Source organism: Erythrolamprus reginae, chromosome 7 (assembly GCF_031021105.1).
Source record: "Erythrolamprus reginae isolate rEryReg1 chromosome 7, rEryReg1.hap1, whole genome shotgun sequence".
NCBI classification, from domain to species: Eukaryota; Metazoa; Chordata; class Lepidosauria; order Squamata; family Dipsadidae; genus Erythrolamprus; species Erythrolamprus reginae.
The window spans coordinates 52,911,074-52,938,878 of record NC_091956.1 but is presented as its reverse complement, the minus strand read 5'-3'; the positions used below and the strand labels follow the sequence as shown (position 1 = coordinate 52,938,878).

Genomic DNA, 27,805 nt, shown 5'->3' with positions numbered 1-27,805 from the left:
TTGACTGGCTTAGATGAAAAAATGATAGTGAAATTATATAAATTATATACCTATTGGGATTAGACCAGTGTTTCCCAATCTTGGCAACTTGAAGATATTTGGACTTCAACTCCCAGAATTCCCCAGCCAGCGAATTCTGGCTGGGGACTTCTGGGAGTTGAAGTCCAGATATCTTCAAGTTGCCAAGGTTGGGAAACACTGGATTAGACAATACAGAACAGATAATTAAGGAACCAATGATTGCGTGGGCAAAAAATGTCAAACATAATGTACACACAGCTGACTGGGAGAAGACTTGGAATATCAATTGCAAAATTACAAAATCTGTGGCTTTTAAAGAAAACTTTTATAAAATATTCTACAGTTGGTATTTAGCTCCAAGTAGATTGGTAAAAATATATCCAAATTCTAATTCGACCTATTGGAAGTGTAAAGTAGAGTTAGGTACCTTTTTTCACCAATGGTGGACTTGTCCCAAAGCAAAGAGTTTCTGGAAAACAATACAAAGATGGATAAAGGAAATAATGGGAATGGAACCAGAGTTTACTCCAGAACAGGAACAATATGATAAAAAACCTGAATATTTAATACTGTACATATAATAACCGCAGCCCGGATCCGTTACGCACATTTCTGGAAAAATAAAATAGTACCACCAGAAAATTTAGTCATAGACAAAATATACAGATGTGCAGAAATGGATAGGCTGATGATGCAAATCAAAGGATTACATAACTCAGAATATTATACCTAGCATGTACAATTGGATGGAAAATAAATTTAAAAATGGTTATTTGGTGTACTTACAAATATAAGAATGATGTAAACATGAGCAATATGTGTAAATAATGTAAATATAAATAGTGACAGTAATTTAAAAAATAGATATAAGAGATCAGTTGTGATCTGTGCAAAATTATTGTGATGCTTTTAAAACTGAAAAATCTTTTAAAAAAAGAAAATCATCCCTCTGTGCATGCGCAGAAGCAAAATCATGCAAGGGGATGCACACACACGGATGTAATGAGCGTGCATACATGCACAAAACATTGCGACGCACATGCAATGTACCAGTAGGAACATAAGAGGAATCCACCCCTGGGTTAGATGTATTCCATCAAAGCAAATAAAGTGTTAATTTGGCCTTTCCTTAAATGGAAAATAACTGGAAAGCTGGGGGAACTCAAAGAACCCAAGAGAAAGAGAGGGGAGATGCTACCAAGAATTGAATAGGTTGAAAAAAAGAAAAGAAAAGAAATGAAGATAAGAATGAAGAGAATCGACACATCCTAGATCTGAATGAAAGAAATATTATCATTGAATACTTTGTTCTGTAGAAAGTTGAATGTGTGCAACAGCATGTGAAATTGATTGTCAATCCGTGTTGCTTCCTAAGTGGACAGTTTGATTTCACAGAAGTTTGATTTACGTGGAGTTATGTTGTGTTGTTTAAGTGTTCCCTTTATTTTTTTGAGCAGTGTATATACACCTTCAAGTCAGTCTTGATTCCTGACAACTACAGGTCCCTACAGTTTTCCTGGCAAGATTTCAGAAGTCTAGCTCAAGATCACATAGCTGGATTTGTACCTAAGGCAGAATGAGAGTTCAGGATATCCTGTTTTGTTGCTTGATGCTTTAACTACCACACCAACCTGGTTCTCATTTTGATAATATACCGTTTTTTAAAAGGGGAAAAAATTCCGATTTTCATACAGTATCATTAGAAATGAAGCCTTAATGATTCCTAATCAGCTAGTATCTTGAGTGAAGATAGAATATATTAGTCATCTATAAAACCTCAATTTTAGTGGAGCATCAGTTTTGTGAACATTAATTAGAGAAGGCACAGAAGCAAAACTTACATTCAGTTATTATGATTGGGATCCAAACACAGCACATCTGTTCATCAAGCTTCATTTAGGCAGTTCCTTTCTTAAGGAGAATTCCATCCTGTTGTATTAGCATGTATGTAAGTATGTTCAGGCATTAGACATTATTAAATGACATTACAAAGAATTTTCAAAGCCATAAATATCCAGTGTATTAACACAGACATTTGTGTTTCCTCTTACCCATATCCCCGCCCACCCAGGTTGCAGAAAAAGGAGAATGTGTTGGTTCAGCCCTTCTTAATAGAGGCCTCAAACCATCCCCTGACCAGTTCATAGGAATCTTCTCCCAGAACAGACCTGAGGTAATCAAATATCATTAGTCTAATAAATCCTATTAACATTGTTTAAAAGTATGTTCCTAGCTAGGCATGATTCCTGTTCTCCTGTTGGCTTTAGTAATGCTTGAGATTATTTTGCTTTCCCTTAGAAACATAGAAGACTGATGGCAGAAAAAGACCTCGTGGTCCATCTAGTCTGCCCTTATACTATTTCCTGTATTTTATCTTACAATGGATATATGTTTATCCCAGGCACGTTAAGTTACTGTGGATTTACCAACCATGTCTGCTGGAAGTTTTTTCCAAGGATCTACTACTCTTTCAGTAAAATAATATTTTCTCGCGTTGCTTTTGATCTTTCCCCCAACTAACTTCAGATTGTGTCCCCTTGTTCTTGTGTTCACTTTCCTATTAAAAACACTTCCCTCCTGAACCTTGTTTGTACAGTTTTGCATACCTTGCCGAAGTTAGTATTTCTGTAAGTTACCCATAATTCTGCATTTGATCGAATCTCAGAAATCCTGGCAACGTGAAACCAGTGATAAATTAGTGCAATTAACTACCGTGTTTCCCTGAAAATAATACATGTCATCATAATAAGGCCAATCAGGCTTTTCAACGCATGCACTGAAATAAGCTCCCCCCTAAATACTTTCTGGAGAAAGAGGGGGATATGCCGGGAGCTGCTCTTTTTGTGGCAAGCACTCTTTGGCCTGGGGGAGAGAGAGGGGGGGGGGAGAGAGCGTAAGTGAGAAGCAGGTGCGCACACACCTCCCGCCTCGGCTCCTCTGGGCTCTGCCTTCAGTGGCGTTTTGAAATGTGCTCAGAAAGAAAGAAATCGAGGCTCGCCTCCTGTTCCTCACAGGCAGGAACGCATTTCCTGAAAGAAGATCTGTCAGGTACAGCGAGCCCTGTCAGTACAGTGAGCGCAGGACTTGAGCAGTAGACGGACGCATCCAGCCTGTCCCTGTTGTCATGCATGCAGCAGATGAGGCTTTCCAGGCACTTGTCGCAGCGAGCCGCGGGAGCCGTGTGCTGCCCTGGAGCTGCTGCTGCTGTTCCCCACGGCAGAGATGCTGGTGTGCTGTGTCACTCACTGTTTGTGCCTCTGCGGCTACTGATGTTGCACAGCGCTGCAGTCAGCTGGAGAGGCCGGGCCGCAGGTCAGCCTTGCCACTCCTTTGGCTCTGCCTCCTTCCTTGCTTGCTTGCTTGCTTGCTTGCTTGCTCGCTGGCTCGGGCCGCTCATCCTCCACCTGCCCTCCCTGTGTCCTTCAGACAGGGGATGCAGGCAAAAGTGGTGTGTGGGAATCCCGCGCAGGAAGAGCCACCAGTGCACCTGCCTCTTTCTCTCCCCCCCCCTCTCTCCGAGAAACATGACAGAGCTACAAGACTCAGGTAGGATGCAGGTCTCGCGGCTCACCCCGCCCAATCTGTCACCCCTAAACTGCGCTCATTGCAAGACGCGCATCTTACCTGTCACTTGTCGTTCCGTTGTGTTCCTCGTTGTGTTCCTCGTTGTGTTCAGAGAAGCCCATTATTAAATAAAACTTCTTGGGAGTTCAATCAAGTTTCTCAAACTCACGAGTTTTCTTTTACGATTGCTTCTCTGGACACAACGCTGAGGAGCGTGAGGGAGCTACAAGTGTCAGGTAGGACACGCGTCTCACAGCCCAACATTTCCCACTTGCCAGAAATGAGTCTCTGTGAGACTTGTCACTGTCGCTGCCTCATGGAGCAGGACTCTGCAAGGCTTGTTGTGCCATTGCATTCACGAATGGCAGCTGGAGCCCAGCTGTGCTGGTATGATGAAGCTCATAACAGTTCTGTAACGGCACAACAAGCCTTGCTTATACTCCATGAGGCGGTGGCGGCAGGTCAGCCCTCCGCCAGCACCAAGAACAGGGAGGGGAGGCGGCGGTGAAGGGACATCCAATCCCATGTTCGCCACCTACAACACCGCCAAAATAATAAGCCCCTCCCCATAATAAGACCAAGGCCTTATTATGGATTGTGTTAACTATCCCTAACCCTTAAACTTATATACTGTTACATAGAGTGCCTTTACAGCCCTCTTGAAGTGGTTTACATAGTTTGCATATTGCCCCCAACAATCTAAGTTCTCATTTTACTGACTTCGGAAAGATGGAAGGCCAAGTCAACTTTGGGCCAGTCAGAATTGAAATCCTGACAGTCAGAGGAATTATTTATTTATTTATTCAATTTTTATGCCGCCCTTCTCTTTAGACTCAGGGCGGCTTAAAACATGTTAGCAATAGCACTTTTTAACAGAGCCAGCATATTACCCCCACAATCCGGGTCCTCCTTAGCCTGCAATAAAGCATTCTAACCATTGCACCACATATAACTAAGTAGGAATAGTGTCACTTTAGAATCCTTAACTCCTCTAAAAGAAAATAGCTAATAATAAAAAAAAGTTGTTTGTCTACATAGATTTTTGAAGAGAGGCAGGTAATTATATATACAAATGTCACAAAAGAAATAATATTATTTAAATGCTTTTGTCTGACATTGGTACTCAAATATGAAAGAGCAGGTTCTATATTATTAGATTTTATTATAATAGATTTTATTTGTATTCCACCCTTATTATTTTTACAAATAACTCAAGGCATCATACTTTCCTTTTCCTATTTTGCCTACAACAATAATCCTGTGAGATGAGTTGGACTGAAAGAGAATAACTGATATGGAAGTCACCCAGCTGGTTAAAGCAGGACTTGAACTCATTATTATGATGTTTTAACCATTTTTACATAATTGTGGTTACTAGTGAATGTTATGGTAGTTAATGGCATATGCTTTTCCAGGTTTTTATTTTTAATGTGTCTCCTTTGCAGCTTAGCACATTTATTTGAAAAAAACCCCTATATAAACATGTGTCAAGGAAACACAAAAAAATATGCTTCATTTGCATCTTTCCTAAATTTATTGTGCTAGTTCTTTTTTTTAAAGTTTTTATATGATTGTAGAAAAAAATCCATAACTGGATTTATTGGGAATATTGGATTCAAAAATGGAAAAAGATAAACAATACCTAATTCTTTACATACTAATTGCACCCGGAGTTACTTTTCTACAATACTGGAAACAAAAAAAGGTTCCCTTGATTGAAATGGTGATTCGTAAGATTTTAGACTGTGCTGAAATGGGTAGGATAAAGAAGAAGAATAAAAGAAGAATAAAGAATAGAAGAATAAAAGGAATCAGATTATTATATAATTTGGAATAGATTTTACAATTGGCTAGAAATTAGGAATTAAAGTAAGAAACAGAAAAAAACTAAAATCTAAAGGATAAAATATTCATATATGTTTGAAACTATAGGTTAAATTCTAATGGCAAAAACCACGTACCAACTTAAATGGTAAAATATATATACACATGCATACATACATATATATATATCACATGTTTTTGCTGAATATTTAAAATTAAGAGAGACTAGGATAGCACTATTTTGGCCTATATACACACACACACATACCAGAAATATTGTAAAATATATTGTATAGTATTCTTAATGTTTATGTTTATATATATTCTGTATTTGTTCAATTTGATTTTTGTCTTATTATTTTTTACTTTTTTTGTATTTGTATTTTGTATTTGTGTGTTTTAACATTGAAAAATTAATAAAAACTATTTCAAAAAAATAGAAAGGAAAAAAAAACAGTATTTTCCAGCAATGGAATTTCCCATGCTGCCTTGGTGAAAAAACCTTTTGTGAAAAATAGAGCCGCCAATACTTTCAACACAATGTGAAAATATCATAGTGGAGCTTCTTATAGAGTTAAGCTTTGCAAATAAGGCCTGCCTTCTTTGTGCTCTTCTTGCAGTGGGTTATCATTGAACAAGGATGTTATACTTACTCGATGGTGCTTGTGCCACTCTATGATACCCTTGGAGCAGATGCTATCATTTTTATTTTGAATAAAGGTATGTTCTCAACACTTCACTTTGATGAGTTTGAACATCAATGAATATTGAAACATAGAAAACTGACAGCAGAAAGAAACCCCAGTGGTCTATTGAGTCTGTCCTTTGAGTTTTTTGTTTTCTTTTATTATTGTTGTTGTTGTTGTTATTATTATTATTATTGTCCAATGATAGACATATGTTTATCCCAAGCATGTTTAAACTTACTTAATTTATGATTGACTTGCTACCTCCATTTGCAGGTAAGTTGGAAGTTGGTTCAAAACTTCCACTACTCTTTCTGTAAAGTAATATTTTGAAAGCTGCTGTAGCAATAAAACTAGGATTGTTTTTTTCTCTACCGCCATTAATCGTGGCGGCACAGTGGTTAGAATGCAGTATTTCAGGCTAATTCTGCTGACTGCCGGCTTCCAGGAGTTTGGTAGTTTGAACCTCACCAACTGAAGGTTGACTCACCTTCCATCCTTCTGAGGTCAGTAAAATGAGGACCCAGATTGTTAGGGGCAATATGCTGACTGCAAACCACTTAGAGAGGGTTGTAAAGCTACTGTGAAGCAATTTATAAGTCTTAAGTGTTATTGCTATTGCTGTTAAGAGTAACAACTATAGTAAACCAGTATAGAAAGTCTGGCTGCCTCTATTTGGTTTAGAATAGCTTGATACAAGAAGCACTTTTAATAAAATTCCATTAGGTAAGTTATACTAGTCTGCAAAGAGAGACAGAAAGATTTGGAGCTAAAGAATTACAAATTAAGATTACTGTATGCAGATTAGTCCAGATTTTGATTACAGACTCTTACTTTAATTGGACAGTATGACAAGGTAACCCATTATAAAATCCAAACTATTTCTGATTACTCAGGTTTGAATTAACAACCTTTTTATTTTTTATTTAGCTGATATAACAGTCGTCTTCTGTGACAAAGCAGAGAAAGCTGAACTACTTCTGGATAACACTGAGAAAGGAGAAATATCAGCCCTTAAAACAATTGTGATAATGGACCCTTTTGACAAAGACCTTGTAGCCCGCGGAAAAAAATGTGGTGTAGATGTCATCAGCCTCGACGAAATTGAGGTAATAAAACAGATTTTATTGTGGGACACCTTGCCTTGAAATAAGAAAGCAAGAAGCTTTAGTCTGTTGCAAAGCTAAATTAATATTCTGCCCAACTGAATAAAGTTTAACTTGGACTTTGCATAAAAAAACTCTCAAACTCCTAGTAATGTAAGGATTTTTCTTAGTATTGCACATTTAGATGACCATAAACATTTAAACAGGTGGTACTTGAAAACGTAATGTGGGGAAAAGCTGATGATTGTTGGGATTCTGTGGGGTGGGAAGTAGGCCCAAATTTTGTAGAGACTCAGTGGGACAGGGTGAGGCGTAAGATAGTTGAGTGTAATGATCAGCAGATTGGCAAACATTTATTCATATATTTGTGGAGGTGCTGCAGTCACCTAATTTCTGTTGTAGGTCATAAGTCCCTCCATTCAGTGCCATTGTAATTTTGATCACCAAATGAACCCTTGTAAGTTGAGGACTACTCTATATGACCAATACGCAGGTTCCTTTACATTTTGGAAAAAAACATGATAAGAATTCAATAAATTGATTAAATATTACGGCTATATAGTGAGTAATTCATCTGATTTGAAAGTTTGAAGGATGAGAAATAGTCTCAGAATATGTAAAATGATTATGAATCTTACAAAGTGAAGAATCTAAAATGTTTTTAAATTGTATTCTCTACCATCAAAGTCTATACTGTCTGAACAATTCAGTACAACTATTAAAACTATATACATGAGTTTTGGGACTCAAGATTTCAGCTCCTATCTAATTTGCTGTCTTTTCCCCCCCAAAGGCATCAGGAAGAGCCCACAAACACAAACCTGTTGTAAGTACCACATAGCTTCTAACGGTATATACATAGTGGCCATTTTACTGTGTTGGTTTGAAAAGAAGGATACTAGATATTTCTCTCTCTTTTTAGCTTCCACAAACAGAAGATCTAGCCATAATCTGTTTCACCAGTGGAACTACAGGTATGTTTGTCTTGGACTTGATATTGGAGATGAAAAGGATGAAAAAGTTGTTTTTAACACCTGAAATGTAATGCTAAAGTAAACTGTCAGCATTGCTGTACATACCAGTACATTCCAAACATGCATTCATATTTGGAGATCCATGTAATACAGTATATTGTAGAAGAAACATTTTATTATTATAAAATTGATTTTATAATTGTAACAGCTATAAAACATTATGGATTCGTTACATGCTGTTTTTAAGCTCTTGCTTACATGAACAGGTAGTCCTTCACTTACAAGCACAATTATGATTATAATTTATGCTGTTAAGCAAGAGTGTTATTAAGTGAGTCACCCCCAATTTTACAACCATTTTTGACATAGTTGTTAAGTGAATCACTGCAGTTATTAAGTGAATCAGTGTTAAATGATTTTCATGGTTGGAAGCTGGATGGGAAAAATGGCAAATGACAATTTCATGACTTTGGGATCTGCAACCATCTTAAATACAGGATGATTGCCAAGTCCCCAAGTTTTGATCACATGATTATGGGGTGGCTGTGACAATTGTAAGTGTAAAGATTGGTTGTAAGTCCATCTTTTTTTGCGCCACTGTAACTTTAAAGGTCACTAAATGGTTGTAAGTGGAGGATTACCTTACAAGAATTCCACGAACCCATTTAACAATTTCATCTATTTGCTGTTTCAAATCTTTGCACCTTTTTTCTCACAGGATGTCCTAAGGGAGCCATGATTACTCATCAAAATATAGTGAGCAATATGTCTGCATTTGTGAAAGCAACAGAGGTAAAGGTTGCTGATTTTGATTTTTTTTAAGACTTTGGAGTGTAGCTCACTTGGAAAATAAATAATTAATCTTTTACAAAATAAATTTATTTCAGTTTTAGCAACCTGATGTCATCAGTTTATTGGACACCAAAAACTGCAGCTTTCACTTCCAATTCTGCAGTTAAGTTTAGGAAAAAAATGTGTATTTTTAATTTTGTTTCTGCTGTTGTTTTAAAATGAAACCTTTATATGTTAGATCAGTACCAGTAGAACTGGTAGGTTTTCTAATGCTTCCTAACCAAAGGATTAACTTAAATGAAAAATAAGATAGAATGTGTAATACATACAGTATATACCTGTTAATAACCTTTAAAAACTTGACATTTCTATTATACTAAGTGTTCTAATGTTTAATCTTTACAAAAAGCTGGGATATTAGAATTTCAGTATTACTAAGTGAAGTAAGGAGATACTTAGAAAGATTGCCTAACATGAAAACAAATGAAATTTAGGTTGTTTTGGTTTGCTTGTTTTACTATCTTCTTCCTAGCATAAGTTATTTAATCAGTCATTTAAGTTATCTAGTATTATTTCCATAAAACAACTGCAGCTTTTCTATTTTGCAGATTATTGTTTCAAATATTTAAGGGTTTATGCCATGGGAATGGGAGGTTAAAAAGTTTAAACCACCAATAGGAAATTCTAAATACAGGCTTGATTTGTAGTTCAACACAAAAAAACTTTTTTCTGGAAGCCATGTTTTATTGAAATGCAGATAGTCAAAAAAAGTAAAATACTTAGGAATTTGGTTGTCAGCAAAGTGCTCTTCAATTATGGAGGACAATTATAGTAAAATAATGCAACAAATTTTTAAAAAGATGGAAAAATATTCAACTGTCATTCATAGGGAGAATAATCACCATTAAAATAAATATACAGTATTACCACAACTATTATTTCTATTTTATTTTATTTTATTTATTTTATTTATTTTATTTATTTTATTTATTTGTCAAACACATAGAAGATAGTAGCAGTTTGTATAAACATAAATAAAAAGTAAAAGAGGACAATAGGACAGTAGGATAGGGACAGTAGGCACAGTGGTGCACTTACAGACCTCTTAGAAATGGGGAGAGGTCAACTGTAGACAATCTAAGGTTAAAGTTTTGGGGGTTTAGGGAAGAAACCACAGAATCAGGTAGTGCATTTCAGGCATTAATCACTCTATTGCTGAAGTCGTATTTTATGCAATCAAGTTTGGAGCAGTTTACAATTAGTTTGAATCTATTACGTGCTCGTGTATTGCTGTTGTTGAAAGTAAAGTAGTCAGCAGCAGCAAGGACATTTGGATATATGATTTTATGAACTACATTTAGATCAGATCGGAGGCAACATAGTTGTAAATTGTCTAATCCCAGTATTTCAAATCTGGTGGAATAAGGTATTTTGTTGCGAGCAGAGGAATGAAGGACTCTTCTTGGGAAATATTTCTGGATTCTCTTGATTGTATTAATGTCTGATGTGCAATGCAGGTTCCAGACAGATGAGCTGTATTTCAGAATTGGTCTAACAAATGTTTTGTAAACTCTGGTTAGCAATGTAATATTGCCAGAGAAGAAGCTACGGTCAAACTCTCAAGGCAAATGGTCTCAAACCACGTTGTGTTTCAAAATGGCCATCGGCACTTTAGACAGCCCCAAATCTTAGTGCTTTTTTTGACAATGTTGTTACAGTGGGCTCTAACACTTAGGTCATTGGATATGAGTACTCCAAGGTCTTTGACAGAGTGAGGGTCATCTACAAGTTTGTTTCCTCCAAGTTTGTGTTTTGTATTCTGATTCTTTTTGCCAGTGTGTAAGACAGAGCATTTGTTAATTGAGATTTGAAATTGCCAGTTGTGTGACCATTCTGCTACATGGTCAAGGTCTTTGTGAATGTTAGCAGCATTGTCAGTGGTATTAAATAGTTTAACATCATAAAGAGGTCCAGCTTAAGCAGACCTGTAAAAATAGAAAGGAGGTCCTCATCTACTGACAGGTTCTTATCCAAAACACTTCTTTCTTCATGGAGTGATATCTCATGGGCCTCTGGAGAGTGGTGGGAATAATCATCAGTGACCTGTGACCAAGTCCCTTGTAAATTGGCTGGGAACGCAGTGTAGACAGGAGTTTGTTGGATGCCCATTGCAATGCCCTGTGAATAAGCATTGGCAATCATTCTTGCAATCCAGAAGGCAGTTTCTACCATGTGACTGCCCCTTGGAGGAATCCTGCCATTGTTTGTGTGAAGGTTGCTGCATGGGGTGTTATAGCAGGTGCAGGGTTATGAGCCAAGGCAACAGCCCCTACCTGAGTGGCCTGTGCAGCAGTTTTTTCTGTAGCAATGGTTTGTATTCCTGGTAGATGTTTAGAAGACCAATCAGCTTCAGTGACTGATACTGTAGGCAAGGCTTGAGCCACTAAAAGAATAGATGACTGAAGAGGCAAAGGTTGAGCTACTTGTAGTAGTGGATGTGCCAGTAGCTGAGGAGAGGTACAGACAGAGCAGCTTGTTTCTGTTTTTTCTCAAACTGCTTCTCTAATGCTCTTAGTCTGCATTCTGTATCTTTAAGGCAAGCCACCGAAGTGAACCCAGCAGTAGTGGTTTTGCTTTTGGACGAATGGCCCTTGAAAGAAGCCTTCTTGGGAGCAGCAGGGGTAGATAATTGCTCACTTACAGCTCCATGCTTTTGTCTGCCATAATCACTGTAACTACTACAGTTGGTTAAGATGGCTAGACAAGGTCCCTCTGATTGCAGTAATAATTATCTGGGGATTTACTTGAGCAGCTGTAGAAGTACTTACCCTTGGTCAGTAACAATCCTGCTATAATGTAAACTGTGAGGCCTAGGAATTCTCAGGGCACTGTAATCAGCAAGAGGCAACCGTTCCGGTCAAACTCTCAAGGAAAATGGTCTCAAACCACGTTGTTTGTGTTTCAAAATGGCCACCGGCACTTTAGACAGCCCCAAAATGGCTGCCATCATTGAGTGCAATAAACCTATTGGCCATTTAAAATGGCCGCCGCTTCCACATCTAGCCGGCAACAGTGTTCAAAATGGTCCCTGCCCCTCCAGCAAGCTGAAGGCAATTCAATCAAGTAAAGAGCTGCCTGTGAAAAGCTGCTGATTAGCACCTGGTAAGGAGCAAGGGAAATTCCCTTAATGAAAGGAATTCCCTCTTTGTTGCAGCAGAGAAGGGGGAGGTGGGAGGAAGAGGGTGGGACTGCATGGAAATAAAAACAATTCAGGAAGCCTCAGACTGGGTATCACTCCATAGGGCAGGGACCAGTGAAGGGCTACCAAAATTTTTACTGCACTGTGGTCATGACTTATGCAGGATGACCTGCATTTTCTTTTAACACCTTTCAGTGGAAACTGGGTGCTCTGGGGTGGAGCTCCATTTTCGCTACCCCACTGCACACACACACACCGGTCCAGGGAGTAGCCCACCCCTGGCAGGGGCCCTAAGCCGTATTAATGCTCCCCCCCCCCCCAGAAGCATAACCCCAAAAGGTAGGGATTCCAGTATCCAGTAGGAGTGGAGGTTTTTGTTAGCACACCAACTAACCAGCACACTCTTTAGCGATTAGAAAATGCAAACTTTAACTTTATTAAAAGAGAGTCCAAGCAATAGCAAAAATCAATTGGTAGGACTAGTAAAAAACATGTCCCTCTTTCATCGTCTGAGTTTTGAAACTGGCGGGTTTCTCCAGCGGGTGTGTTTCAATCATTTTAATCCACTCAGTGCCCAATCATCTGACTGAGTTTTAACCCATTGCTTGGACTCTCACAACAGTGTACAGGAGAATGAAATATTACTTAGTGTGGAACAAATGATATAAATGGGAAAAAAGGAATAAAGAACAAGAAAATAAAAAAAACAAGAAAATAAATAAAAGTAATGAGTTGGAAACGTGGTATATTAATAAGATTATATTAAATAAACAATGTATGCAGAATACTGTATTATAATGATATAAGTAAGAAACATAATATGTAAGAAATAGAATATACAGAAAGTATAAAGAAATAATGTGAACTGTAAATAGATATATAAAAATAAGGATGAAAAAATGGAAAATCGCTGATGAGGAAATGTCACAATATGTAAACTAGTTTCTGGGTTTTTTATGTTTGAATTTTGTTCTTTGTATGTATGTGTATGTTTTAATGTTGTACATGTTTCTTTAAAGATAGAAATAATAAAATATTTTTTAAAAAGAAATTCTTGCACAAATGGACACCTTGGCATATTATAAACTTGTTGTTTTTATAAGAAAGTATACAAATTTTATGTAACCTCTGAATTGGAATTGAGCTAAGTACAGGCTTGATTTGTAGTTCAACACAAAAATTCTGCTTTCTGGAAGCCATATTTTATTGTTTCTGGTGTCTCTGGTGCAACTTTGATTGTTTCTGATGCTCTCTGATCTTTTCTGCATATAGAGCATACTTTGGTGAATTATGTGGCTTGGCTTTCTTCCTGCTGGTTTTATCCTATTTACAATGACGCCAAATTGATTTTTCTAAAACAATTGATAATCTAAGAACAGCTTGAAGTTCCTTAACCAATCTTTTACAATCTAATATCTTCCCACATTTCAGGGTCTAACTTCTAAAATTCCAAACCACCTCCCAATGTATCTAGAGAACTATCCACATAAAGATTTAGGTACTAAATACTTCATGCCTTATGTGACAAGATCTTTAGACTTGAAACAAAACATGTTGTAATCCAAACAGTCAGTTTGTTATCTCTTAAGAGAAAAGCATATAAGGTGTACATTCATCTTGAATGTGAGACATAAATATAAGTGTAACCATAGTCTAATAAGTATATACCTTGGTTATTAGGTTATTATATAATGCTGAAATTTGCCTCTCCAATTTAGAGGTATAATGCATTGACTTAATATGGTTCTGTAACATCCCTTTAATCTTAAAAGTTGGTTTAGGTTGGATTTTCAAAGCATATGGCCATAAAGTTGTAGAAAGAGCATAGAATATTACTCTGGCTTAATGGACCAAACTGGGCTTATTTCCTATTCTTTCTAATGGGTTTGGTAATCATTTGAATTGATTCTGTTCTGCTTGCTTTGGATGTGGCAGCTTTTTGTTTTAAAAATTATTGTGTAATTGGTTTCTTTTTCTCTTCTACTTCTTGGTGCTTCTGCTTACAGAAAGCAGTTTTTCCTACTCCTGAAGACACCTTAATCTCCTTCTTACCCCTGGCTCATATGTTTGAAAGAATTGTTGAGGTAGGCATTTGTATTTTAATGTCTCTTTTAAGTAGTTTCCTCTTTTGCAGACAGGATATATGACAAGCCCAAGTGACACACATATTTCCTTTCTGCCTCTTGCACATATGTTTGAAAGAATAGTCCAGGTAAGTAAAACAATACATGGCGGCCTACTTACAACCGATAAATCTGTTTTAGACTCACATAATTTAGCTAACTTAATTTAGTTCCCCAAATAAAATTGGGAATATACAATTGCCATTAAATCCAAATCCATTTTTTGCCCTGGAAATGGAATAATTAAGGAATGATTGCTCGTTCTTAGCGCAACCATTTTCTAGGGCTTTGAATAAACATGCTGAAGGACGTTTTATGCATGTTGCCTTTAGCTCCGACAAGAAAGATAGGATATAAGTGTAAAAAATAAGAACAGCTCCCTGTCAATATGATCATTGGTAGGAATGAGAGTTGGCCCAGCAATAAATAGGAACCAAGACCTAGAACCTTTTAGCCAAAAATGTTAAATTGCAACATCATACTCTGTTAACATCTGTTTATCTTACAAGGCTAGAGAGCTTTTGGCAAACAGACTTCCATTAAAAGTGTTTCTGTTAATTTATAACAATTGTGAATCTTTGTGATATGTTACAGATTACAGGTAAAGAGAGTTGGCAGCATAATATTTCCACACACCATATTCTTCAGCCCAACCTTCTTTGTGGAGGTGAAAAATTCAGGGACTGCAGTGATATTTCAGCTTCTAAATGTATTCAGTGATAGTTATAGATAGGGTTCACTTCATGATTTGTGCTTGGTTTGGGTTATGATGCTTACCCCAATCATTATAGTTGTTACAGTTCAGTACATGAACTCAGCGTAAGTCCTACAAAATAGACCAGACCTTTAAATCAACTCCACAGGAAAATTACTTTTATTGAGATTAGCTATAATGACAAGTCTATACTATATAATATATCCTCCTTGTAGTTCAATTAATTTGTAAGGTCTAAACTGCTTCTCAATGTAATCTAAAATTCTGAATTTTATCTTGTTGCTCTGGACCTACAAAATGTTTCAGCCCCCTTTTCTTAGGCAACATATCTTGCATATCTCTTTCAAGGTCATCATCCTTTATTCTTTACACTCAGCCATACTGCCATTTAATCCCCCCCCCCCTCACTAGCATAGGGAGACTAGGATGGACATACAAAACATGCAGAATATATTTGTATTCACTGCTAATAATTATAGTTTTGTTGTATCTGAAGAAGAGTACAGTCTCAGCTTTATACCCATGTTTCCTCAAAAATAATGCCCAGTCTTATAATTTTTTTGCCATTAAAAAAGACAAAAAATGTTGTCCACTGACTCACCTCACTTGTGCATGTGGCCCCAAGCCTCCTTTTTGCTGTCAGAGGCTTTCAAGAGCTTCTTCAGCTTCAAATAATTGCAGCCAGGACTCGCTCACCTCGGCCCATTTGTTCGGCAGCCAGCAAGGCTTTCCTGAAGGCCTCTGTAGCTGATAAGCCGGGGTGGCGCAGCAGGTAGAGTGCTGTATTGCAGGCCACTGAAGCTGACTGTGGATCTGCAGGTTAGTGGTTCAAATCTCATCCCCAGTTTAAGGTTGACTCAGCCTTACATCCTTCCGAGGTGGGCAAAATAAGGACCCGGATTGTGGGGGGAATATGCTGGCTCTGTTAAAAAGTGCTATTGCTAATATGTTGTAAGCTGCCCTGAGTCTAGGGAGAAGGGCGGCATAAAAATCAAATAAATAAATAAATAAATAAAATAAGTGAGCTCTGGAATTGAGCCTTGCCAGCTGCAGAAGAAATGGGCCATGGTGTGCAAGGCCTGGCTGGCAACTATCCGAAGGTAAATAGTAGGGCAGGTCCACTCCCCCATCCCCACCCTAGCTTAAATTTTACCTGTGCACCCTGGAGTGGGCGGGATCTTAATTAGGATTATTTGGGGGCGTTTGGCTTATATTGGGTACACGTAAAAATCAAGCTACGAGCAGGTCTGAGCAGGTCATATTTTCGGAGAAAAAGTATTGTACACTTTTTTCTCTATTGTGTTCTTTGTACACTGTTTTAATTTATAAATATATTGTCTGTGTGCACTTTTCACATTCTGTCAGAATTGCTTATAATTAATTGAATCTTTTTAGTCCTATTGGATTTAGAATTCTGTTTGAAAAATAATCTCTGAGTAATCTCAGATTTTTCTTATATAGACAACTACAAACTGAAAAATAAATTCAATCCTGAATGAGCCTAAGGGGTATTTGCGTACAGATTTCACTGAACCAAAAATATTTTTATGCTAATCTATACCTCTTCATAAAAATGGACTCCATAAAAAATGAAACATTTTGTCATCCTAGATAAGAAAATAATGAATTTAAGTGAAAAATTGTAGCAATGTGATTTGCTGCTTTCTACTTTGATAATAAAACTGTTTCTAAAGGTACAACATCTTCAGATTTCACTGACACTGAAATAAGATGACAAACATGAAGGTATATTATGTACTTAGCATAATTCCTTTACTGTTGCAATGCAATTAAGTGTTTAGTGCAGTGTTTCCCAACTTTGGCAACTTGAAGATATTTGGACTTCAACTCCCAGAATTCCACAATCAGGTTGGGAAACATTGTCTTAGTGACATGGTAGCTAGTGGAGTACATGTAGCTGTTTTAACAAATTATGGAGAGAACCTGACAACCTGTCTTGCCTTCCCACATATGTACGTACTACAAATCAAAACCCAAGCATTGGACAGCTCTAGTAATTATCTATATTGTTTCTCTTATTATTCTGGCTGGGGAATTCTGAGAGTTAAGGTGTACACATCTTAGTTTCCAAGGTTGAGAAACATTGCTCTAGTCTAGGAGTGTCAAGCACAAGGCCTGTGGGCTGGATCTGGCCTATGATGTAATTGGATCCGGCCCACAGGGCCATCTGGGAAAATGTAAGGGGCTGTCCTGCGTCGCTTCAGCCAGGTCTACCCAATGTGAAGAGGAAACATTGGGCCAGTGTGGTTTCGGCCCGGTTTACCCAATGCAAAAAGGAAACTCCCCAGCAGTTTGGGGAGTGGCATCAAGCTGACCACTCCTACCTAGTTGGCCACACCCACTCAGTCTCCCCACCCCCTCGAGATCAACCACAGCCCTGATGCACTCTCAATGAAATTGAGTTTGACACACTCCTGTTCTAGTCCAACTAGCACCTTTCTATCTTGCATACGATTGCATGCAAACTGAACCCAATTTTGGGGGTATATTTTGGTACATAAAATTCTAAGCTTTTTCTTTCACCAGTAATGAAGGCAAACATGTGTCCCAAAATATGTTGCAGGATCCAATCTGTGTTTTTCATTAGGATCAGCGTTTTAGTCTTCTAAGCTTTCAGATTTGTACTGGAGCCCATCTTCAGGGAACTTCTCTCTCTTCAGAATGATCTCTCCATCGTGATTGCTGTAACATATATTGCTTTCTTGTCTTGAAATTGTCTAAAACACAGTGAAGCTATTATTATTAAAAAATAAAATGAAGCCTGCTCAGGAGACATAGATACCAACTAGGGTGTCAGATCCCAGGGACAAGCAATTAATGATTTCAGATAATTGCCTACACCATTCAAAATTCTGATTATTTGCCACAGTGGCTGAGGGTTATGAAATGTCTGAAGTCCTTAATCTATTTCTCAAGTATTTTAAACAGAAACAGAAACTCCATTACAAATCAGGGAACAATCTTGATCAGCCAGTTTCAAATTGTAATCTTAGTTCTACTTTAGCTCTTTGATGTCACAAGATTAGTTATTCTTTCATTTTCTGCAGGAGGAAGAAATGATATGACTGTGTGATATTTATAAATGTACTATTAGCTAACCAGGCAGGTGGTTTTACACTAATTTTTCACTGCTTCAGGGATGAAGACAGTTATGGTGGATATGTTTGAAGTTACAAGTACAGTGGATGTAAAAGGTTTGCATACCATGGTTAAAATGCCAGTTTTTTGAGATATAAAAAATAATAAGATCAAAATAAATCAGATTTTTTCCCCATCTTTAATTTAACAATAAACACTACAGTTTGTTTTTCCACTGAAAAACTGAAATCTTTTAGAGAGCAAAATATCACTAAAAATGTTCCATGATATGGTTGCATAAAACACGTATACCCTTGAACTAATACTTTGTTGAAGGACTTTTTAATCTGATGCCAGCAGTCAGTCTTTTGGGTAGGAGCCTGGCAGTTTGGCACATCTTGCCTTGGGAATCTTTGCCATTCTTCCTTGCAAAAGCTCTCCAAGATGCCCTCTTCTGTGTTCAGCCCTCTTCAGTCATTCCATAAATTTTCAATTGGATTCAGGTCAGGGCCCTTGCTGGGCCATTCTAAAAGTTTGACCTGGTAAAGCTATTCTTTTGTTGATTTGGGAATGTGTTTTGAGTTATAGTCATGTTGAAAGTTGACTGTGGAAACTTTTGCATTTCATTTGGCAATCAAGGCCCAGAATATGGAGGAAGAATGGAGAGGCACACACAGCAAGATGTTTGAAGTCTAGTGTGAAGTTTCCACGATCTGTTGATTTGGGGAGCTATGTCATCTGCTGGTGTTGGTCCACTGTAGTCCAGAGTCAATGCAGACATCTATCAGGAGATTTTGGAGCACTTCATGCTTCCTTCCGCAGCTGAGTTTTATGGGGATACTGACTTCAATTTTCCAGCAGGAGTTGGCAAAATCTGATTCAATGACACTGGGATTACTGTGCTTGATTGGCCAGCAAACTTGTTTGACCTAAACCCCATAGACAATCTATGGGGCATTGCCAAGAGAAAGATGAGAGTCATGAGTCCAAACAATGCAGAAGAGCTGAAGGCTGCTATTGAAGCATGCTGGTCTTCCATAACACTTCAGCAGTGCCACAGGCTGATAGCTTCCATGCCATGCTGCATTGAGGCAGTAATTGCTGCAAAGGAGGCCCAAACCAAGTACTGAATACATATGCATGCTTATACTTTTCAGAGGTCCGATATTGTTCTATAAACAATCTTTGTTTTATTGATCGCATGCATTCTAATTTTCTGAGATGGTGGATTTGGGGTTTTCATGAGCTGTACCCTATAATCATCACAATTATGACAAATCACGGCTTGAACTATCTTGCCTTGCATTGTAATGAGTTTCTTTTAAGTTGCATTACTGAAATAAATGAACTTTTGCACGATGTTCTAATTTTTCGAGTTTTACCTGTAGTTCCAGCTGAAGAAAAGCAACCCCAAAGCATAATGCTGCCACAACCATGGGTATGTTGTACCTTTGGTGATGCATAGTGGTTTTTTGGAGCTAAGCATAATTTTTGGAATTATGGCATAAAAGTTCAACTTTGATTTTAACAGATTTTAATTCTGAACACAGCCGCATCCCTACTTATAAGAGGTTGTGCACACTTATGCAACCATGTTATTGTAATTTTTTATTATTTTCCCCTAAAAGATTTTAGTTTGTTTTTCAATTGAATTGTACAGTTTCCATGTTATATTAAAGGTGGAAAAAAAATTCTGAAGTGGTTTATCTTGGTGATTTTTTAAGATCTCAAAACCCAGGCATTTTAACAGGGATATGCTACATCCCCTGAATCTTAAGCAAAAAAGTGACTTCAAAAAGTCACATGCTAAGGAAGTAATATGCTGCCAGATGGATAACTTATAATAAAATCAGTTAAAAGTGATTATTCAGTTTTGCCTCCTAGTAAATTTTCTGTAACTATAAAGAATCCAGTTATAAGAGTAGAAGCTGGTGTAGAGTCTAAATTTCAATAATGCTATTAATAGGCAAATATAATTCCAAGAATATGTCAAAGTAGCTGGAGAACAAAAGCTTTGTCTCTGTGTTCCCTAACAATAAAACAGATTGGGCTGATCTGTATATGGTGCAAAAGGAAATGCTGATAACTTGGACTACAGTAATAACATTAATAAACTGTTCCAATTTCTGCTCATTTTTTAAAAATAAGCTGATCAAATTTTATTTGCCTTGGTTTATTTTTGATTCCCTCTTTCTTTATTGTCCTTAAATATATTAAAGGGTCCAGGAGGGAAGTGTTTTTAAAAGGAAAGTGAACACAAGAACAAGGGGACACAACCTGAAGTTAGTTGGGAGAAAGATCACAATCTGAAGTTAGTTGGGGGAAAGATCAAAAGCAACATGAGAAAATATTATTTTACTGAAAGAGTAGTAGATCCTTGGAACAAACTTCCAGCAGACGTGGTAGATAAATCCACAGTAACTGAATTTAAACATGCCTGGGATAAACATATATCCATCCTAAGATAAAATACAGAAAATAGTATAAGGGCAGACTAGATGGACCAGGAGGTCTTTTTCTGCCGTCAGACTTCTATGTTTCTATGTTTCTATGTTTCTTAGTGTGTCATTCTTTGCCATGGGGCTCGGATTGGATTTTTCCAAGGAGACATCAGGCTACTCATGGATGACTTAAAAACTTTGCAGCCTACAGTGTTCCCCGTAGTTCCAAGATTGTTGAACAGAATGTTTGATAAAGTAAGTCTATGTGAAACTGAACATAATAGGCACCGTTGCTTACCATGATATTTTAGGAAATCAATTTTTATGCTTTGGGAATCTAATGGTAGCAAATAAAGCATATTTGATTTGTAAAAGCAAAGTTCTCATTTGTATCTAGGGGATGAAAACGCAGCGGCAGTCATTCAATGTTGCAGCAGCTTTAAGATTTTTCCTACATGTTATTTGCATTTACATGTAACCACAAAATTATGTCTACTACAGCCTACAGTAGATGGGGTATAGAGTGGGCCTCATCAAAGGATTATAATGGCTTTAATGATTAGCAATGAAAAATAGCAAGCAGGAATTCTCAAGCACTTGTTCAATTAACAGTGGCATACAATGGTGAAAAATGTATTCACTTGTTTCTATGGCATCTTGAAGAAAATTGCACTCTTTTGCAGATCTTTCATCAAGCAAACACTTCATTGAAGCGGTGGATATTGGATTTTGCTTCCAAGAGGAAAGAGGCAGAACTTAGAAGTGGCATTATTAGAAATAACAGCCTATGGGATAAAATGATTTTTCACAAAGTACAGGTAAATTGATTGCTGATGATTTGAGAGTTGATTGCTCTCTTAAAGTTCTTGATTCTTTTTTTTTAATTTGTGGCTATGAAATTAGGGCAATTGTTTATTAAATCACTGATACATCCAGATTAGCATGTTTTATACTGCTAGACAACCACCACTTGATGTTTCAGATGGAGATTTTCTTTTAGAGGGCAGTAACTCCTATGACCTTTTATGATTAGACCACTATACGATTGCTAAGACTTCTCTGATTAAATTTACCTAGTGGTAATAAGAATTGACTCTAGGACCCTTTACATATAGAGTGCATACTTATCTATTTGATTATATGTTTTTCATATAACATAAGAATTCAGCTAACATAACATATAGTTAGTCCTTGACTTACAATCATTCATTTAGTAAACATGCAAAGTTACAACAGCACTGAAAAAAGTGGCTTATGACTCGTTTTCACACTTACAACCTTTGCGGCATCCCTGTGATCATATGATCACAATTTGGGCACTTGGCAACTGGCGTGTATTTATGACAGTCGCACTATCCCAGCATTATGTGATCACTTTTTGTCACCACCTGAGAGGCAAAGTCAATGGGAAAGATTCTTTCTTAACAGTTGTGTTACTAACTGAACAACTGTAGTGATTGACTTAACAACTTTGTGAAGGAAGATTGTAAAATGGGGCAAAACTCACTTAACTATCTTCCTTAGCAGATAGGCTCAATTATGGTCATAAGTCAAGGACTACCTGTCATATAATTCTTCAAAATTGTTTGACTTTAGATTGTGACTGAAGGAAGTGAATATTGGAATACTTTTTTTGGTAGAAAAATCTTTATTTGCATGTAGAAGACTCAAAGTAGATTTCCAGTGACAAAATATTGTTTGGTGTGTGAGGCAGTACCATTTGACAGAGTCAAAAATAGCAGCTTAACCTTAGCATCTTTCACATAGTGACTCGATACATGTATGTAACTGCTGGTGTTTGTAAACAAGTGATTCTGATTTTACCTAGTCTAGTAAAGCAAGGTAATCAAGGGTCTTTTGTGCAGATCCATAGCTCTTACATTTTTAAATTTAGATATTTCATTTAGATATGAGCCTTGGTCACGCAGTACTTAGAGTGCAGGATTGTAGGCTGCTTCTGCTGCCTGCAATTAGGTAGTTCATATTTCACCAGGCTCAAGGTTGACTCATCCTTCCATCCTTCCAAGGTGGGTAAAATGAGGAGCCAGATTGTTGGGGGCAACATGCTGACTAAACTATTTAGAGAGGGCTGTAAAGTACTGTGAAGTGGTATGTAAGTCTAAATGCTATTAAATATTATATTTTTTTAAAAAAAATCTGAAAAATTATTTCTATTCTGAAGCTATAGTACTTGTTTTTAATTATCCGAGTCACTCAAAACAAGTGCTTCAAGGTTATCCTATATGACATTGGACTAGAAAATCCATTAGATGACTGTGTTACACATGTGAGAAGTTTTGCTTCTGTAACTATCATCATATGCAATAACTATATATGAGTCTATGTGAAGAAAACAGAGCCAAGACAAGGAAAAATTAGTCATGTATTTGGATATGATACAGTGTAATTCAGATATAATTCCCTTCCTGTTAGGGCAGTAAAAATTATTATTATGTAAATGGAATAGGTTGCTTCTCCTTCCTGGTATAATATTGCCAGATGAGGCCCCATATGGTATTTCGTAATATATATGTTTGGTGGTAGAAGGATTATTTAACAATATTGTATGGCCTATTTTAGTTTTAGATGAAGTTACAGGGCAAAATGTATCTGGCTGGCAGCATTGCAACAAATGCTCCTTGAAAAAAATAGTCTGTCTATTCATTCAAGTGACGCCAGGCTGCCTTTAAATACACATACACTTGGAAAGAGTTCAGGGGATTTGGGCTGTTGAATATTCTTCCAAGTATGATCCAAGTGCCACTCACCATAGATTTTTGGCTTCCCTGTGGTTGTTGAAGTGATGATGTTTGGAGTTTCTTTTATTCCTTTCCTTAGGCAAATCTGGGAGGAAATGTCAAACTAATGATTACAGGAGCAGCTCCTGTTTCTGCAAATGTATTGACCTTCCTAAGAGCAGCTCTTGGTTGTCAGGTGAGCTTGGAGTGTAACAGAAATGGAAAATGTTATTTTCATTATATTTCATTACATTACAAATATCATATCTTATCATCTTGAAGTTACAATTAAGACAATTGGACTAATTTTTTTACAAAGCACTTAAATGATTAACTGAGCACAAGAAGGGACAGAAGGCAATGCAACATCAAACAGTATTGAAAACTGGACTGTGAAAAAACAGTATTATTGACTCTCTAAGTGGCACATGAAGTTTCTCTTAGTTATTAATTTTTACCTAAATTACAAAATCAATTATATAAATAAGAATTTTATAATCAATAGCATATAAATCAAGAATTGTTACCATACATGAATGTAGTCTTTTTCAGACTAGAATTACATAGAAACTCAACAAAAAAGGTTTTGCAATGTACCATTGGTATGTCGGTGACCAAGAATAATTTATTCTTGATGTGTTTCAATAGGCAAGTCCCGTTTGGAGTATTAGAAAACAAGATCAATGTTAGTTCAAGACTTAGAAAGCATTTCTATAATTAAACTAAACAAACATTCTTGGACTGTTTCTTTAAATTAAATTTGGAATTTAAAATTCTTTAAATTCCAAATTTAAAATAAGTAATTGTTTAACTAAATACTGTACATTATTATTCATATGGAATACGACTACATATACTGAATAAAATTAAATTGGAAAACCAAGGATGAAAAGAAATTCTACATTTGTTCAATACTTTTGTCTTGAGAAATAATAAAATAGAATTCCTATTGGGTGGAGAAAGCTTCAGTGACTGATCTTTATGTTCACAGTTTTATGAAGGCTATGGACAAACAGAATGCACAGCTGGATGCACTCTAACAATACCTGGTGACTGGACTGCTGGTAGGACTTTTTAAAATTTATTTAAAAAGTTATTAATATAATTTAAATCAGGCCAGCCAAAGCATGTCTCAAGAAACTTCAAAAATAAAAATTAATCAAAAGTGAGCAGCAATTCAGAAGTAATGTCCAGCAATTTATATTAATATTTGTATATTATTTGTATGTATATTATTTATATTTATATTCCATGTTTTCCTCAAATAAGACCCTGTCTTATGTTTTTTGACCCCCAAAATATAGCCTTGGCCTTATTATTGATGTTTGTATGTGTCCAGTGTTGGGCTGCACCTGGTATGAGGCCACATGGTAGTGTGGTAGCGAAAATTGCGGTGCACATGCATCTGTGCACCCCCGATGTGTTTACCCGCGCCTCCATGTGAGATTCGGCTTCTGTGCATGTCACACCCTGCTTAACTGGCATCATAGACATTGCAAGGATGAAATGATGGGAAAACTCCTGCTTAAGCTGTCTTCAGCTTCTAGAGAAAAAGTGGCATATAATTCTAGCCAATAAAATAAGTATGTAAAAAGAAAAGTTAATAAGAACTATCATTAAGACCATTATGTTACAGGAGTTCCCATGGGTGATATGCTGCATGCTAGCGGAACTACGCTCAAATCCAGTTCAGTTCAGTACCATGTGAAGAACATACAATTCTTAGAAATGGACTTTAAAATTATATACTCTTTGTGTGTGTGTGTGTATCTTTAAAAAAAAAAAAAGAATTGCATTGTTTATTAATAACTTTTATTCAGAGTGACTCTGGTAGCATATAGTTAAAATCAACCTAAAACAAAATATTATTATTTCACCAATAGGTCACGTTGGTGCCCCAATGCCTTGCAATATCATAAAGCTGGTTGACGTAGAAGAAATGAATTATTTTGCTGCCAAAGGAGAGGGTGAGGTAAGTTGTGCTATCTGAACTCCAAGGCTTGGCTTTTACAACAATTTAAAATCCCATTCAGTTCTTGGCTTGAGTTGGCAGAAGATGTCAAACACAGTTCAGCTAGATTAGAAACTGTCTTGTAGGCAAAACAAATTAAGCCTTAACATAATAGTTCATTGTCTGCTGGAGAGCAACAGATATAGAATCTTCATACAATGTGAGTGGGTGTGTGTGAGGGAGAAAGAGAGTCAGAGAGATCAAGATTAAAAACTCAGTTTTTTCCTCCTGCATTTCTGACATTATAAACACTTAATAGATCAAGTATCAGCCTTGGGCAATTGCAATGTGTTTATATTGGGGTGAACTGCTAGTTCCTGCTACACTAGTTTATGTTCTTACATGTATAACATAAGTGCAAAACCTACCCAAATGTCAGAAAATGTCTTTCTGTTTTAAATTGCATGTTTTAAATTTTTAGTTACATTCTCTATTCTACAAGAATCAGTTTAAAACATTTTTAAAGGTATCATGATTTTGATCAGTATTATTTACCAAGATATTGGCAAATTTGCTTAAAAATAATAACAAGTGAGCTTAGGAAGAATCAGTTGGTGTAGTGAATGAATGATATTTCCATTCCTACATAAAACAGTAGGATAATCAGTTTTATGGAGGGATGTTTTTTAAGCACAGTCCACTTCTGTTCTAGGTTTGTGTAAAAGGAGCAAATGTGTTTAAAGGCTATCTGAAAGATCCTGAAAAAACAGCAGAGGTTTTTGACAAAGATGGCTGGGTACATACTGGAGATATTGGGAAGTGGTTACCGGTAAGCCAGTTTGTAATCAAATGTATTTTGTGAATAGACAGAAGACATTCCTTTCATCAATGGGTTACTTCACTATTTTAGTGCCAGAACTTTTCTGTTGCATGCTTGCATATTTCTGTGACATTCAATCTATTGATCACGTATAGCACAAGTGTCTTATAAAAAAACATGGTACTATCAAGTTGATAGTATAAACACTGAGATGATTTTCAGCTTAGATATCAGATTCCTAGCAATTCTGAATATCATTGTCCAACCCTTTCTCTGTACTATGTGCTTCATTGGAATAGCTGGGCTTGCAATTAAAATTCAGCATGTAACTGTCCAACCTTTCATGCTATTGTTCATTATTTAATATTATTAGAGCCTTTGTATATACACAAGGACTGTGATATAGATACATATAGACTGTGATATAGAAGCTATATTAAGTACAGTTGCAGCAGGATGTGGAAAAAGGCTACCATACAGACCTGACCATAAGCAAAAAGCCTATTTCACTGGGTATTTTTCTTCTGTAGCTAGGTTGGAAGTGAATCAGTTCAGTTTCAGGGGGGGGAAATCTTATGGGCATCACCAGTCCCAGAACACCACAAATTAGTGTTTTGCAAGGGATCTTAGTAGAAAATTTATTGTAAACTTTTATAACAATTTCCTTGGTAAATGATATCAAGTTACAGTGGTATCTCTACTTACAAACTTAATTTGTTCTGTGACCAGGTTCTTAAGTAGAAAAGTTTGTAAGAAGAAGCAATTTTCCCCATATTAATCAATGTAAAAGCATATAATGCGTGCGATTGGGGAAACCATAGGGAAAGTGGAGGCCCTGTTTCCTCCCAGGAGATTCCTAAAGAGGCCCCATGGAGGCTTCTCCCCAGCTTTTCCAGTCCTCTTTCCTCCCAGGAGATTCCTAGAGAGGCCCCATGGAGGCTTCTCCCTGCCTTTTCCAGCCCTCTTTCCTCCCAGGAGATTCCTAGAGAGGCCACACAGAGGCTTCTCCCTGCCTTTTCTGGCCCTGTTTCCTCCCAGGAGATTCCTAGAGAGGCCCCACAGAGGCTTCTCCCTGCCTTTTCCGGTTACAGTTTCAGAGGCTCAGGTTTGTAAGTGGAAAATGGTTCTTGAGAAGAGGCAAAAAAATCTTGAACACCCGGTTCTTACCTATAAAAGTTGGTAAGTAGAGGCGTTCCTAGGTAGAGGTACCACTGTACTTTCAAAGCAATTGAGTATTTTTCCCCCAGCACAAAATCATACAGGTAGTCCTCGACTTATAACACAATTGAGCCCAACATTTCTGTTTGTAACCAAGGCAGTTTTTAAATGATGTGCATCCCATTTTACAGTTAAGTTGCCACAGTTAAGTGAATGACTGCTGTTGTTAAGTGAATTATGCAGTCGTTAAGTGAATCCGGCTTCCCTCATTGATTTTGTCAGAAGCCAGCTGGGAAAGTGCAACTGCCATAAACACATGCCAGCTATCAAGTGCTCAAATTTTGATCATGAGACCATGGGGATGCTGCAGTGGTCTAAGTGTGAAAACAGGTCATCAGTCACTTTCTTAGTGAACTACTGTAACACTAAATGAGTGGTTGTAAGTGGAGTACTACCTGAACAAGATTATAAGAGCACAATGTAATGGCAGGAAACAAAGCTGACGAATGAATGAATAAACAAACAAATGAACAAATGGACATATATTTTGTGTTTTCCTATCTTGGTCTCAAAATACAACTTATCATGGGGCTG

General features: G+C 37.0%; 1 protein-coding gene across 6 annotated transcripts in view; it reads left to right on the top strand.

Moving 5' to 3' along the window:
* The window catches only part of ACSL1 (acyl-CoA synthetase long chain family member 1), a 51,757-nt gene that overhangs the window by 15,864 nt on the left and 8,088 nt on the right, over positions 1-27,805 (top strand). For 3 of the 6 annotated variants that reach the window (XM_070757552.1, XM_070757554.1, XM_070757556.1), the window contains exons 5-17: positions 2,093-2,194; positions 6,030-6,129; positions 7,026-7,204; positions 7,995-8,027; positions 8,124-8,175; positions 8,894-8,967; positions 14,173-14,250; positions 20,665-20,799; positions 21,228-21,362; positions 23,383-23,478; positions 24,274-24,346; positions 25,166-25,254; positions 25,946-26,062. In XM_070757552.1, coding sequence (XP_070613653.1) covers positions 2,093-2,194; positions 6,030-6,129; positions 7,026-7,204; positions 7,995-8,027; positions 8,124-8,175; positions 8,894-8,967; positions 14,173-14,250; positions 20,665-20,799; positions 21,228-21,362; positions 23,383-23,478; positions 24,274-24,346; positions 25,166-25,254; positions 25,946-26,062 — 1,263 coding nt within the window. Of the gene's footprint in view, positions 1-2,092; positions 2,195-6,029; positions 6,130-7,025; positions 7,205-7,994; positions 8,028-8,123; positions 8,176-8,893; positions 8,968-14,172; positions 14,251-14,300; positions 14,379-20,664; positions 20,800-21,227; positions 21,363-23,382; positions 23,479-24,273; positions 24,347-25,165; positions 25,255-25,945; positions 26,063-27,805 lie in introns of all 6 variants that reach the window. The other 3 variants (XM_070757553.1, XM_070757550.1, XM_070757551.1) reach the window with 1 other exon arrangement.